Source organism: Gallus gallus, chromosome W (genome assembly GCF_016699485.2).
Source record: "Gallus gallus isolate bGalGal1 chromosome W, bGalGal1.mat.broiler.GRCg7b, whole genome shotgun sequence".
Taxonomy (NCBI): Eukaryota; Metazoa; Chordata; class Aves; order Galliformes; family Phasianidae; genus Gallus; species Gallus gallus.
Window position 1 is genome coordinate 8,523,672 of NC_052571.1, and position 15,659 is coordinate 8,539,330.

The following is a 15,659-nucleotide window of genomic DNA, read 5'->3' on the forward strand; positions in this document are numbered from 1 at the left end:
TCCTTGCACCTGGATAGCCTCATCCTTCTGACTCTTTTCCCTCCCTTTAAAGTCTAGGTAATCTGATGGAGCCCTTCCACAGCTGACAGTCTTTAAGGCCTAAAATCCCACAGCCTGGGCCCTGCACAACTCTTGCCATAGCAGAGGTTGCCCCAAAAACTCATTTCAACAGTCTTGTTAGGTGTCTTTGCAAAAATTCTCAATTCCTGCAACCCCCTAAAAGCTGACAGTAGGCTCTGTGCATCTTACAGCCAAGATGCATTGCCCTGCATGATTCAGGGCTGGGCCACATATGGCCAGTGGCAATGCTCCTGTGCATACATTAAACAGGTCTCCCCTTGCCCAGCTGTACATCCCAAATACTGCTAAATCCAGCCCCAAGCTGGATAGGCCAGACAGCTAGCAAAGGATGCCCACCTATCTGCTGGTGGTCAGCATGTTCATGTCAGGCAGGGAAAGGAGAATTGAATTCAGCTGCAGGCAACTGCTGTGACAACTCAGGGCTAGAGGAGCATGCAGCTACCAGCCCTATCTGGGAGCACAGGCCCTGATTTCATATTTGCAGTCAAAGGCGAGGTACAGCTGTGGGCTCCAACTACAGGTGAATGAGCACACACACACCAGGACAGGGAAGGTACCAGCTGCCAGACCCAGGGCTTCTCTCACATAAAATACTAAGTACAGCAGTAGCAGGTTTTTCAGTTCAGAGAAGGGAAAAAGCAAGAAGCAGGCCAGGAAAAGAAGGAAAAGCACAAGAGCCTGATCAAAACCTGACTACTGAGTATTGGGGGTACAATAATTGGCAGGCTCACAGCAAAGAACCAAACCTTTCATCAGAAGCCCAAAGAGATACATGAACCATTCCTGCAAAAAGGAGAAATCTCTCCACAGAGTCTGATGAACACTGCTCTGCTGCTAACAGCATCAGAGAAAGCTCCCCTGTTCCCAAACATACTTGGGTTGTGCTGCACCACAAACTCCAGAGACAGTCCAGGAGCCCCCTCATGCCTGCCTTCAAGCAGGGCAACATAAGGGGGATTCCTGGAGGAGTTCTCTGTTGCACAGAAGCTAATGCAACAGGAGACCCAACAGCTCATAGCCAGCATCAGAAGAGCAATGCCAGATACCTGCCAGCTTACTCAGTGCTTCCTTTCAAATTCTGGCACAGGAGAGAGACTGCCCAACCAATTTGTTCTGTTAACATGAGCTAAGAGACACAAGGATGAAGAGCAACCTTGCACACCCCACCAGGGAAAATGCACACGCACACTCCAGGGAAATACACAGATGAACTCCACCAGACAAGAAGGGCAGCTGAGGAATGTTCATACAGCAAGTGAGACACGGAGCTTACAGAGGCAACACTTCAATGCTGTGACAGCATCACGCAAAGGAATTGCCAGGGCCTAGCTAGAGTTTTGTGGGATTTTTATTATTTTATTTTATTATTTTTATTTTGGTTTTGTTTGTGTTTTGTTGTTTGTTTTAATACAGGCTAGCATTGTACCCTTTGCTAAAGTTGCTGATTCTGCCGCATAAACTACAACAGAATTTTCTCAGAAATTAAGTCATTTCCCCCTACTTGTTAATTCACTGTCTCCCAACTGAACATCGGTCTGGATTTGTTTGCAGAAAACATTCCCTGTACAAAGTCTGACGTGCAGCTACACTGTTCTGACTGAGGAACAAAGAAATCAGGAGTCCACTGAACATTGAATTTTCCCTGTACAACTTAGCCTGACTTGGAGTTTGGTCTACTGAGGACAGCAAGTTAACCGTAAAGATCATCATCATTGTCTTCACTGTAAACGTTGCCCCCGCTGCCACCTCCTGTGCCTTGGCTTGGCCCAGCGCCTCCCTGGTTACCTGATGGGAACCTGCATGCAGCAGCACAGAAGGGAAGAAAAGAGATGATGTTCAGAAGCCTCCTCACAGCTCAGCACAATCCCCTCCCTCCAAACCAACACCCTGATGCCAAGTACAAGAGGGGAGTAATATGCCTTATGGCAGGTCATGCAAAGGCTTACACTGCTGCCAGATGTTGCTTGCATTAAAGGAAAAAGGGTTGATGGGCTTCAGGAGCACTAACAGAGCAGATACAACTGACCTGCAGTGCAGTCTGTACCTACCACATGCTCACCACATACTCTGGGGAAAATGGGAAAAACGCAGTGCAAGAGGGGATCATTACCCATAGTACAATAAAGCTGCCCTCTGCTCTGTTCCTAGAGCTATCCAAGTCACCTCCCTTCAGTTACCTGAAGCTACCAAAGCCACGGCTCTGCTGTAGAGTCTGTGCAAACATCTCATATTTCCTGATGTCGTTGTCACTGACAGAGCGGCGAGCAAAGCGCATGGCCTCCTCAAAGTGATCCCTGCGTATCTCAGGAACTGGGTCATCCTCCTCCACTTCCTGCAGTGGGAAAGAGGGCTGAGATGAGCCACATGCAGTTCAACACTCGCCCACAGCTCCCTCTGGGCCAGGATGCATCAATACCCACTGAGGCAAGGTCTAGAGAGGGATGCTGCAGCAGATGCCTGTTGAGCAATGCCAGTGATAAGGCACACTAGGAGGCCCTTGCCTTCCCACAAGAACAGAACAAAGAGTGCTCCAGCTCAGCACTCTGTGCAGAGAGCCTACTTGTCCTCATTGGAAGATTATGGAGAGGAACACATCATCCCTCATCCACAGGCAGAAGCGAGCTGTCTATTTCATGAGCAAGGAAAGTTCAGAGTACCCCTACTCACCATGGCAGAAGGGTTGGTCTGCCTCTCACGTTCTCGCCTGATCTCACTCTCAATGGACTCACGGATGGCCAGTTTGCAGGCACGTTGGCAAATTTCTGTCAGGTCAGCCCCCGAAAAGCCATTGGTCATCTTAGCTAGGAAATCCAGGTCAACATCCTAGCAAAAAAAAATAAACCAAAAACAAGATAAGCCTATTCTTTACACCTTGCACTCTCAGGTGATAAGAGGTGCCTTTAGATCCCATGGTACCAACACACTGCCTTAACTTTGGCCAGTTTTAGAAAGATAAGCTGTTAAGGCTCTCATTTCCAGTTAACTGCATACAATGGCAGGCTATATCCCCCCCGCACCCAGCAAGAATACACTATGCAGTTATAAATGCCCCTCCACTGATCATCTTCAGTAAGAAGCAAGCTGACTTTGGGATTTCAGATATGACTTGCTCAGGTCTCAGTATTAGGAGTCAAATGAAAGTGTCAGACTGGAAATGGAGATGGGGCATAGGCAGATAGGACAAAAAACCTCTTCTCCTTCCTGTCAACTGACAGGAGCAGTACTGCAACCTCCTTTAAAGCTTTCCTTCCCAGCAGTACTTAAAAAGGTAAACTTGACCTAAAAAAAGCTTGTGCACTCACTTGACATCTGCTTTTTTCTGATTAACTATCAGTTTAATTATTACCTGATCCCCAGGCAAGGGATATAACTCTTGTCTATGAAAGAGTTTGGCAACAATCAACTGCAATGATTCCTCTTCAATTTCCTATTTCCAACCCATTTTCTACATTTACTTTTCTTTCAGAGTACAAGACTCTTTTCCACCTTGCCATAACAGGCATTTCCCACTCCTACACCATGGACAGAACTCTAATATGTGATAAGACCTGCTGTGCTTACGTATTGATGCCTAGCCGTGTTGATACCTAGTTTTAGAGCTTGAGCCTCCCCCTACCTCTTATTTCCATTCTTTAAGGATGGAAGGTTTCCCAGCTCTGCACTGCACATAACAGTCACTAACTCTTCTTTGCCTGCAGCTCATGAGGAACACATGCAGCACACAACAAAACCAAGTCAGATACAGTCATAGCACAAATCCTACCTTCGCAACTGGTGATTTCCTCAAGTTGGCCTTAAGAATAGCAACTCGGGACTTCTCATCAGGCAGGGGGATGTAAATGAGTTGATCCAGGCGGCCAGGGCGCAAGATAGCTGGGTCAATGATGTCTGGCCTGTTGGTGGCACCGATGATGAAGACATTCTTCTTGGTGGACATGCCATCCATCTCTGTCAGGATCTGGTTGATGACGCGATCTGCAGCACCACCACCATCTCCAATATTCCCACCTCGAGCCTTTGCAATGGAGTCCAGTTCATCAAAGAAGAGTACACAAGGGGCTGCTTGGCGGGCCTGCAAAAATCAAATAAAAACAGTCCCTGTTAAATGCTACCAGACGAGGAACACTGATTTCATGCTAAGCCTACCCTAGAATTAAAGCAGCTCAAAGAAATACCAGAGCACTGCTACCTCAAAAAAACAAGGTGAATTTTCCCCAAACTGGGAACATTGAGAACCAAGTAGAAGGGTGGTAACTGATACCTAGAGGGAAAGTTGGAACCAATTTGCTTAGACAAGAGTTCTCCCTGCAAGATCTGAGGATGTCAGTCAGGCACTGGGTTATCAGTAGTCACAACATATAAAAAGGTCTGGCAAAAGCCAGATCCTTCTTTGAAGTGTGCAGCGAGAATGGGTGCAAACTGCTACTAGCACAAAGGCCGACAGAAGTCAGGGATTCTCCATCCTTGGCAGGTGTTCAGAACTAACATACATGAGGACCTAATATACACAAACCAAATTTCCAAGTTGTCTCCCTGCCCTGGACAAACAGTTGGAGCAGATGGCCTGAGGTTCCTTTCCAACCCACGTTTTTCTCTCATTCTCCTTCCAACATCGCTCTTTCAGTGGCTTCCCTGACCACAAGAGTGAGGATTCCCAAGGTAATCCATGTGTGTACCTTTTGGGAAAGGATGTGACACTACAGGAAACTGAGCAGCAGGAGCGGAACTCCTTTCTATGTCATGCATACTGCAGGACAACAACCTGTAGGATGTTTTTAAAATCTGTAGAAGGTGATATATAATGAGGTGTCAACCTAAGTTTTAAGGGATGTGAAGGATATTTATGCCACCCTAATGCTAGACTTACTGCTAAAGCACTGGAACATTTATCATCCTGTAACAGCAGAAGCAAACTGTAGTGGGAGAACACCAGTTAAATAGCTATATTCCCAAAGAGGATTAATACTCTAACATCAGGAAAGCAACCTCTGCTCACAGTGACAGTTGGGAAAACACAAAATAACCAAACAATAACCAGGCCAATAAGACAGGTGCAGTGGAGACAACATTCTGGGAGTATCTCAGCACAAACACAGCACAAGGAGTTACCCTGTCAACACCTACCTTGTCAAAGATCTCGCGCACATTGGCTTCAGATTCTCCAAACCACATGGTAAGCAATTCTGGTCCCTTGATGGAAATGAAGTTTGCCTGGCATTCATTGGCAATGGCTTTGGCCAGAAGTGTCTTACCACAACCAGGTGGCCCATAAAACAGAACCCCTTTTGATGGGGTCATACCAAATTTTAGGAACTTGTCTGGGTGCTCCACAGGATACTAAAGGATACAAAAAAAAAATTATCATAATGAGCCAGAACAGACCTATACCTTGCTCCTACCAGAAACAAAACTGGAGATTTCTAGTGAGTTAAATAAATGATTCTGCCTGCTTGGGGCCATTGGCATTTTTAGAAGCAGACTGGTTTGAAAAGCACCACAGATAAATTGTAAAACTGCCCTATTTGCCCCTAAGAATCATAGAATGGCCTGGGTTGAAAAGGACCACAATGATCATCGAGTGTGATCATCCTGTGGCTGCCCAGAGCCACATCCAGCCTGGCCTTGAATGCAGCCAGGGCCGGGGCATCTACAACCTCTCTGGGCAATCTGTTCCAGTGTGTCACCACCCTCTGAGTGAAAAACTGCCTCCTAATATCTAACCTAAATCTCTCCTATCTCAGTTTAAAACCATTCCCCCTTGTCCTATCACTATCCACCCTCGTAAACAGCCGTTTCCCCTCCTGTTTATACGCTCCCTTCGAGTATTGGAAGGCCACAATGAGGTCTCCCCAGAGCCTTCTCTTTTCCAAGCTCAACAAGCCCAGTTCCCTCAACCTTTCTTCATAAGAACTAAGCATCAGTCTGGGTAGTTTTCCAGCTCACTTAACCCCAGCTTCACTCTGCCCTACAAAAGCAAAAGGGAACAGTTCATTATCCAATCTAGTCAGCTTTGCCCTCCAGAGACAGGCAAAGTATCTTAAGTGAGCATTTATCTTCAACAAGATCAGAGGTAGGTGATTTAACACAAGGAAGTTGGAATTTGTTATGTATGTTTATTTTAAGTCATAGACAGGGTGTCTCTACAGTGCTAACTGAAAGCAGAGATGTATCAAAAACAAACCATCCTGATGTAGACACCAGACATTTCCACAGATAATTCATGACTTTTTGTCTCTATTCATAAGAGGCTTCACTATTACTTTTCTTCTGTCCCTATGCTAGTGCTGACAGGAAACCCCTTTGGAGGCTCACTGCATGAGAATCTTTATCTACCTTCTGGCAGATAAAGCCACTACATAACAGAATTCTCAGCAGTGGTCCCATTGTTGGTCTCCACTTAAGAGAAGCAGAACTACTGCCATTTCTGGTGGGTTTTGTGCTACATGCAAAGATGTCACTGTAGACTCTATTAAGAAAAGCCTGATGTTGCTTCCTAGCACCTTCCTCTCTTTATGTTCACTAAGATGGTACACCATGGTATTTTCACTGTTACAAGCAATTGCCATAAGAACCTCTGCATTTACTCTGTTCACAGCCTGAACAAGAATATGAAGAGGTCCTGGATTTTATTACTATCATTACTTTTTAAACTGACTAGGCAAAAAAATCTGTTGGATTACCTGTACAAGCTCCTGGAGTTCTCTCTTTACATCTTCTAGGCCACCAATATCTTCCCAGGTAACTTGTGGCACCTCCACCACAGTCTCCCGAAGAGCAGAAGGGTTGCTCTGGCTCAGAGCCCACTATCATTAGAATAAATGTCATTATATAATTGTCATGTTCACACACTTAAAATAAGTAATTAGATGCTGCACCTAGAAGAGGGGCACTCTTGCATTACCCTGAAGTCATCCATGGTCACAGCCAGGGAGTTCATTACTTCAGCATCAATGGTTTCATCTTCTAGATCTATGAGATCCATCTTCTTTCTGATAGCCTGAAGAGCAGCTTCTGAGCAAAGAGCAGCCAAGTCAGCACCAACGTGTCCATGGGTCTCATTTCCCACCTGAAAGCAAAGCACTGACTGACTCACAGGTATACAGGCAGGCACTCTGCAAGGGCAAAGTCACAACAGTTCCACTACAAAACACAGCATCAGGAACATTCATCTGCAGAGACAAGCTTTCCCAATAGCATGCTACTCACCTGTTCCAGATCCACATCATCAGCCAGTTTCATATTTTTCGTGTGGATCTGCAGGATCTCCAGGCGCCCAGTTGCATCTGGGATACCGATATCTACCTCTCTGTCAAAACGACCTGGGGAGTACAGAACATGATGAGCTGCTGATTCTGCAAACCAAAGAAGCTGCAGTTGCTGTTTTCCTTGGACTGAGCAACATAATGACAAGCCACAAACACACAATTTCAGAAAACACCACAGCTTCGATATTCTCTACAGAATATATCGGCATAGTTGCAGAGTCAGATCAGAGAAGGAAGAAAGGCCTTAGATGTTTAGGAAAATAATACTATATTAATTTAAGTTTGAGATTACAACAAGCAGAGTATTACTGATTTAGTAACTTTCTCCAAGCCTCATTTGTAGAAAAATATGCTTTCCCTAACCACCATACCACAAGACAGTTTGCATACTTCTGTCTTTGCGTCCTCAGCATAAGACTTTGCAAATTCCAAGACAGATTTAGCTTTTCAGAACTTTCTACATTACTCATCAATACCCAAATGGTGAAAAGTAAAAACTGCCACTGCAATATTAACTAAGGTACATATGTCTATCATAAGTAGTTTTGAAGAGCGTGGGAGTCCAGGAAGGCTGGGAATACTTTAAGGAAGTTATTTTAAAGGTGCAGGCACTGACCATCCCCAAGTCATGGAAGACGAGCCGATGGGCAAGGAGGCCAGACTGGCTGAACAGAGACCTTTGGCTGGAACTCAAGAGTAAAAGGAAAGTTTATGATCTCTGGAAGAGTGGGCAAGCTCCTTATGATAATTACAGGTATGTAGTGCAGCTGTGCAGGGAGAAAATTAGAAGAGCCAAAGCCCAGCTAGAACTGAACTTGGCTACTAAGGTAAAGGAAAAGAATAAATATTTCTATAAATACATCAACAGCAAGAGGAGGGCTAGGGAGAATCTCCATCCCTTGTTGGATGCCGAGGGCAACATGGTGACCGAGGATCAGGATAAGGCTGAGGTGCTTAATGCCTTCTTTGCCTCAGTCTTTAATAATAAGACTTGTTACTCCCTGGGAACACAGCCCCCTGCGCTCGTAAATAGGGATAGAGAACAGAATATGCCCTGCATGATCCATGAGATGGTTTTGGACCTGCTCCAAAAGCTGGACGCTCACAAGTCCGTGGGGCCAGATGGATTGCACCCTATAGTGCTGAGGGAGTTGGCAGATGTGGTTGCCAAGCCACTCTCCATCATTCTTTGGCAGTTCTGGCTAACCGGGGATGCCCCGGCAGACTGGAGACTGGCAAATGTGATGCCCATCTTCAAAAAGGGCTGGAAAGATGATCCTGGTAGCTACAGACCTATCAGTCTCACCTCGGTGCCTGGGAAAGTTATGGAACGGATAACCTCAGGAGCCATCATGGACCAGTTAAAGGTCAACCAGGGGATCAGGCCCAGTCAGCATGGGTTTACAAACGGTAGATCCTGTCTGACAAACCTGATTTCATTCTATGACAAAGCAACCCGTTTAGTGGATGAAGGTAAGGCTGTTGATGTGGTCTACCTGGACTTCAGTAAAGCCTTTGACACTGTCCCCCACAATATACTTATGGAGAAGCTGGCTGCCCATGGTCTGGATGGGCGTACGCTCCGCTGGGTGTAACACTGGCTGGATGGCCGGACCCAAAGAGCCGTGGTCAATGGAGTTAAATCCAGTTGGTGGCTGGTCACGAGCAGCATCCCCCAGGGCTCAGTGCTGGGGTTGCTTCTATTTAACATCTTTATTAATGATGTTGATGAGGGGACTAAGCACACCCTCATTAAGATTGCAGACGACACCAAGCTGGGAGGGAGTGTTGATCTGCCTGAGGGGAGAAAGGAACTACAGAGGGACCTGGATAGACTGGAGAGATGGGCCAAGGTTAACGGCATGAGTTTCAATAGGGCCAAGTGTCAGGTCCTGCATTTTGGTCACAACTAACCCAGGCAACCCTACAGGCTTGGGGAAGGAATGGCTGGAAAGCTGCCTGATGGAAAGGGACCTTGGTGTACTGATGGACAGTCAGCTGAATATGAGCCAGCAGTGTGCCCAGGAGGCCAAGAAGGCCAATGGCATCCTGACTTGTATCAGGAATGGTGTGGTGAGCAGGACTAGGGAAGTCATCCTGCCCCTGTACTCAGCCTTGGTGAGGCCTCACCTTGAGTACTGTGTTCAGTTTTGGGCACCTTAGTACAGAAAGGACACTGAGGTGCTGGAGCAGGTCCAAAGAAGGGCAACAAGACTTGTGAAGGGCTTGGAGAATATGCCCCACAAGGACAGACTGAAGGAACTGGGGCTGTTTAGTTTGGGGAAGAGGAAGCTGAGGGGAGACCTTACTGCTCTCTTCCAGTATCTCAAATGTGCTTAGAGCAACAGTGGGGTTGGTCTCTTCTCAATGGTGACAGGACAAGGGGAAATGGCCTTAAGTTGCACCAGAGTAAGTTTAGGTTGGATATCAGGAAAACCTTCTTTATAGAAAGGGTTGTTAAGCACTGGAATAGGCTTCCTGGGGAGGTGGTTAAGTCACCATCCCTGGATGTGTTTAAAAACCATTTGTATGTGGTGCTCAGGGACATGATTTAGCGGAGAGTTGTTAAGAGTTAGGGCAGTATGGTTGGGTCGTGGTTGGACTCGATCTTTAAGGTCTTTTCCAACCTGAGCGATTTTATTTATTTCTAGTCATGCCTCTGCATATTGAAGATGTCATTTTCTCCAGTAAACTTGACTTTTTTGCTATTACAGACTTTACCAACTGCTCATACACCAGACATTCACACTGCAGATTTTTAAAAACCATCAGAATCCTCACCAATAAGAGAAGTCAGATAATTCTTCTGCATCCTGAGGCATGAACATCCCCTCAAGCAGCTATTTACTCACCTAACAGAGGCTACTACACAATTTCAAAATATTTTGTTATTTCTACAAGTTCTAACCTAATAAGATAGAAAATGATATAAAAGTCTGGAAGCCTAGAAATTAATTTCAAACAAGTAGCTGGAGAAAAGTCACAGTCTATGAAACACACAGATGTTTAATATCAATTTCTGCTCAATCTTTCCAAGGGCCCTGAAGCACAGTCTATAATAAAGTATCCAATACACAAAACAGAGATGATAATCCTAGTTACCAAACCGCCTGAGTGCTGGGTCAATGCTGTTAGGTCTGTTGGTAGCTGCCATAACAATCACATGTGCCCTCTGTTTCAGTCCATCCATAAGAGTCAACAGCTGAGATACTATGCGACGTTCCACCTCTCCATGTGTCTATGGAGAGAGAAAAAAAATGATTAGACTAAAAGCTCTACAGCACAGAACAGAAATTAGTGCTGCACCAGAGCAGACAGACATTACAGCCACAAGCTGTTAAGAAACATTGTGAACTGTATACAGTTCTTCTCATGCCTGACTGAAATAAAGCATTAAGCTAACTGCTGCCTTACCCTATACTCAGAGATTCATGCCAACTGTTACCAAAAAGGGTGCGTAGGCATTTCTTTAACTCCTATACAGGCTATTTTTACCTTCTCTCTCTTTGGAGCAATGGCATCCAGTTCATCAATGAAGATGATGGCAGGAGCATTCTTCTCAGCTTCTTCAAAGGCTTTCCTCAGGTTGCTTTCAGACTCACCAGCCAGCTTGCTCATGATCTCAGGACCTGAAAAACAGCAGCACTTCGGCACCCAGAAGCAGCTAAGTCCCAAGTCACGCAGATAAATTTTTTTCAGTAAAACATTTACAAGAGAGTATATATATTTCAAGCCAAAGCAAACATTATCAACATAGTTCACTAAATTTGCAGTTGAAGAGACAAGAACAGCATGTGGAATTATGTATGCATACTTTCTATCATTATTTTGGTGCTTTCAGTTTAACACAATTCAGTGCTAGTCAGTGAGCTACCTTTAGCTGTCTCTTTTCTTACCCTATTTCATACTTGGTGAGCTTTTCTGTGATATGCCACCACACACTGTTAATGGCAGTCCTAGCTTGCAAGAGAAGCCATCATATTACATGTTGATAAATTATCAGGGTAGGGAAGGAAAAAGCTGTAAGATACTGAAGTTGTCTCAAACTTGCATTGCACAGGTACACATTTACCTCTGTAAGAACCTATAAATGAGCTCCAAAACAAAAACATATACACACACACACACAAAAACCAAAACAACAAAACAAGCAACCAGCCAAAAAACAGCCCACACAACCTCCCACTTTTTTTTTTTTTTTTAATAAAGTATAAACACGTCAATCCCAGATTGAAGGACAGCAATTCCTTGAGATTTCCTACAGTTGCTGAAGTCTAATGCTTACAGATCTATTCCATTTAGATTATTCCATCACAATGTTGGGAGTGGTCATGAAGAAAAACTATGCTGCTTCTGAAAGATCCAAGGAAAAGAAACCTGACCCTCGGGAGCACAAAGGAGCTAGCTGACTGAAGTGAGCCAGCTGCAGAGCCACTGGTGCAGGCAGGCAGGCAGGCATTAAGACTTTTGCTTCAAGTAACTCATCAATTCACACCAGCTCTGCCTGCAGCACCACCTGCAGCTGCAGTCTTGGAATGAGCAGACAGAAAATATCACTAATTCTGACAACAAATGTTATTTTCATTATGCAACAGAAGTACAAGTCTCTGGAGAAAAAGCTGCCTTGTTTTTATACAGTGACACCTTTCCCATGCTCAAGAAGCATATGATGACAAGGGTGACATGGGGTAATAACATCTTGAGATAAAATGCAAGTCAATTCCCTACCGTTGGTCACTCCTATGACATCTTGATATAAAAAGCAAATCAAGGAAGAGAAGGGGGAGGAGAAAAGCAGCAGTCCTGAAGTACAAATGTTCAGTTAATCCAGCACTGACTGTAAAATGGGACAAAAAGCTTTGAGGAAAATTCAGAATTTGGTCTTTGTAGTGGAATTCCAGGGTCACAGCCTGAACCAATGGGTGGGCTCTGTGAGTGTGTGAGTGCGGCGGCGCGGCGGTACGAACGGGGGAGGGACACATTCCTCAGCTCGGCTCTGCCTGCGCGCTGCTACCGGGAGGGGTGAGTCGATTCTTTTTGATATCTTTCCCTCGTGTGCCTATTTCTTAAATAAAGGCTTTGTCGTTACCCTCATTTGCTCTACAGTCTTCAATGGACATCACTAGCAACTATCTCAACTGCTACAGGTGAGAGTGATTAATATGAAATACTACCACTTAGAATCATAGAACAGAATCATCAAGGTTGGAAAAGACCTCCAAGATCATCCAGTCCAACTGTCTACCTACCACCAATACTTCCCCACTAAACCTTGTCCCTCAGTACAACACCTAAATGTTCCTTGAACACCGGGAACTCCAGGGACAGTGATTCCACCACCTCCCTGGGCTGCTGCTGATGGCCTTGAACCGGCTAAATATAACTGAAGCAGCTCTCACTGATGAAAATCAACTATTACGTGACCGTGTGAAAGAACTGCAAAGACAGGTTGCAATTTTGAGAGGGAAAAAACCTAACGCTATAATTCCCGTACAAAAAATCCGAAACATCTCTCTAGAAATTACTGGAGATCCTATACATGACAATCCACATGAACTGGATTCAGAAAATGAAAGCACTAAAACGTTGGATCTTGAGGCTCCACTAGAGCTAGATCCCTTTGAGATCCGACCAGTTGCAACTCAAAAAGAAAAAAAAACGCAGGACAGGCCAGCGGGGCTGCCCCCTGACCAGTGGCCCCCTGACCAGAGCACGCTACATGTAACAGCTCGCCCATACACGGCAGCTGAATTAATGGATTTAGTACAACGGTTTAGACAAAAACCGAGAGAGAGCGTGTTGGCGTGGTTGCTCCGATTATATGACATGGGGGCAGAAAGCGTTGTGGTGAATGGGCCAGAAATCTCAAAACTGGCATCCATTACTACTCACCCGGCCCTCAGGCAGAGACTATATGCAGCTGTGCAACACAATGAAGAAAATCATTCACTGATTACATGGTTAATGGCTGTATGCCGTGCGACATGGGCAAATAAAACTGACATACCATTAAATACCAGCCTATGGTCCTCTATGGAGGACTTACAAAATTACATCCGAGAATTAGGTATGAAGGAGGCAATTTATGAGGACAATTTTGAGAGCCCAGATATGATAAAATTTTCCACAGGAATGAGGGACCTCATCCTGCAGCAGGCTCCACCACATCAGTATGGAACTTTGGTATCCATACTGAATCCCCTAGTGGCCTCAGAGGCCATTATACAACAGGCCGCCCAATTGGTGGCAGATCTGGGGGAGACAGAGCGCCTGCGGGCCAGGCGCAATGTCCGAATGGTGGTGGAAAAGTCGGACATCCATCCGCCACCACGACCTAGGAGACCTGCCCCTAATGTAATTCAATCTGGACCCATCAGGGTCTCAAGAAAACAAACGTTCACTGACCTGATTAGGGCAGGAGTACAATTTCAAAAGATCGATGGACAGCCTAACCAGGTCTTATTACAACTACGGAAACAGTTACCAAACAGTCAGAGATTCCAACACTCCCCTAAAAGGGAAGGAGTTAGACTCATAGAACAGATTCCACAAAACACGTGGAATCTAGAAGACTTCATAGTCCCATCAAAAAAACGTAAACCTCCTCAGGTGGCCCGGGCAGCCACAGTCAAGCCATCAGAGGAAAAAGACTTAGGGATTGCAGAGCTGATGGCATGACAGGGGAGCCAAAATTCCCCAAGACTAGGGTCTCTAGAGGAGACCGGAGACCCTACGTTGAACTAACGATTCATTGGTCCCGAAAGAATGTGCAGCGGGTTATGGCATTAGTAGATACCGGGGCAGAAACATCAATTATATATGGTGACCCAAACCAATTTTCAGGCTCTAAGGCAATGATAGGTGGGTTCAGGGGGCAGATGATCCCCGCAAAACAAACATGGTTGAAATTGGGGGTTGGGCGTCTACCACCCCGGGAGTACAAGGTGTCTATCGCCCCAATTCCAGAGTACATATTGGGGATTGATATCCTGTCGGGTTTGACTCTCCAAACCACTGTGGGAGAGTTCAGATTAAGGGAAAGATGTATTAGTATCCGGGCAGTGCAGGCAATCATAAGGGGTCATGCAGAAATTGAACCTATTTGTTTGCCACAACCACGCCGGATCACAAATACAAAGCAGTATAGACTCCCGGGTGGGCAATAAGAAATTACCAAGTCTGTGCAGGAGCTGGAGAGAGTAGGGATTATTAGACCTGCACACAGCCCATACAACTCCCCCATATGGCCAGTCAGGAAGTCAGATGGTACATGGCGAATGACAGTAGACTACAGAGAACTAAATAAAGTCACCCCACCGATCCATGCAGCTGTACCCAACATCGCCTCCCTCATGGATACATTAAGTAGAGAAATAGAAACATACCACTGCGTTCTGGATCTAGCAAATGCATTTTTCAGCATTCCAATTGCTAAGGAGTCCCAAGACCAGTTTGCCTTCACATGGGAGGGCAGGCAGTGGACTTTTCAAGTCCTACCTCAGGGGTACGTGCATTCACCTACTTTTTGTCATAATTTGGTGGCACGTGACTTGGCAAATTGGAACAAACCATCTACTGTCAAGGTAGACAGTAGACCACTAGTTAAGGTGATAATGTCATATGCGGGTCCGCGGCCCCAAAAAGAGGGACCTCGAACCACGCTTTTTACGGCTTTGCTAGATTCTGGTGCGGACGTTACAGTGATTGCGGAGGCCGATTGGCCGACGAACTGGCCACTCACCTCGCATTGGCAGCATACTGGGGGAGTGGGAGGCACAGTCCCAACAAAAGGGGCTGCAGAGAAAGTGGAGATCGCTATCATTGATAGGAGTGGGATGATGGAGGCACCGGTGTTGATGCAACCCCTCGTGGCACCAGTGGAAGGATCAATCTTAGGGCGTGATTTTCTCATGTCCTTGGGAGTTCGACTCACAAATTTATACTAAGGGCCACTGTGTACCACCTTGCGCTGCATTTCGCCATCCCATTACACTGGAAACGGGAAGCGTCTCCCGTTTGGGTGGATCAGTGGCCCCTTCCAACTGATAAATTAGCAGCGCTGACGCAGCTGGTCTCCAGGGAACTGGAGGCAGGACACATTGAACCGTCACTTAGTAGGTGGAACACGCCCATCTTTGTTATCCGGAAACCATCGGGGTCCTTCCGTTTATTGCATGATCTTCGGGCTGTTAATGCACAGCTCGTCCAGTTCGGTCCCGTTCAGCAAGGCGGTCCATCACTTGCAGCTGTTCCCAGGGGATGGCCCCTTGTGGTCATTGACCTTAAGGATTGTTTTTTCTCCATCCCTTTGGC

At 45.8% G+C, this 15,659-nt stretch overlaps 1 protein-coding gene across 6 annotated transcripts in view; it reads right to left on the bottom strand.

Annotated features, from left to right (window-relative positions):
• Window positions 1-1,411: 1,411 nt before the first annotated feature.
• The window catches only part of LOC430766 (transitional endoplasmic reticulum ATPase-like), a 54,859-nt gene continuing 40,611 nt past the window's right edge, over window positions 1,412-15,659 (bottom strand). For all 6 annotated transcript variants that reach the window (XM_025144579.3, XM_040655265.2, XM_046905156.1 and 3 more), the window contains 10 exons: window positions 10,842-10,975; window positions 10,449-10,584; window positions 7,288-7,400; window positions 6,983-7,147; window positions 6,762-6,884; window positions 5,206-5,418; window positions 3,845-4,153; window positions 2,749-2,904; window positions 2,259-2,413; window positions 1,412-1,877 (listed from right to left, as the gene is read on the bottom strand). In XM_025144579.3, coding sequence (XP_025000347.1) covers window positions 1,772-1,877; window positions 2,259-2,413; window positions 2,749-2,904; window positions 3,845-4,153; window positions 5,206-5,418; window positions 6,762-6,884; window positions 6,983-7,147; window positions 7,288-7,400; window positions 10,449-10,584; window positions 10,842-10,975 — 1,610 coding nt within the window. In that variant the 3' untranslated portion in view covers window positions 1,412-1,771. The remainder of the gene's footprint in view (window positions 1,878-2,258; window positions 2,414-2,748; window positions 2,905-3,844; window positions 4,154-5,205; window positions 5,419-6,761; window positions 6,885-6,982; window positions 7,148-7,287; window positions 7,401-10,448; window positions 10,585-10,841; window positions 10,976-15,659) is intronic.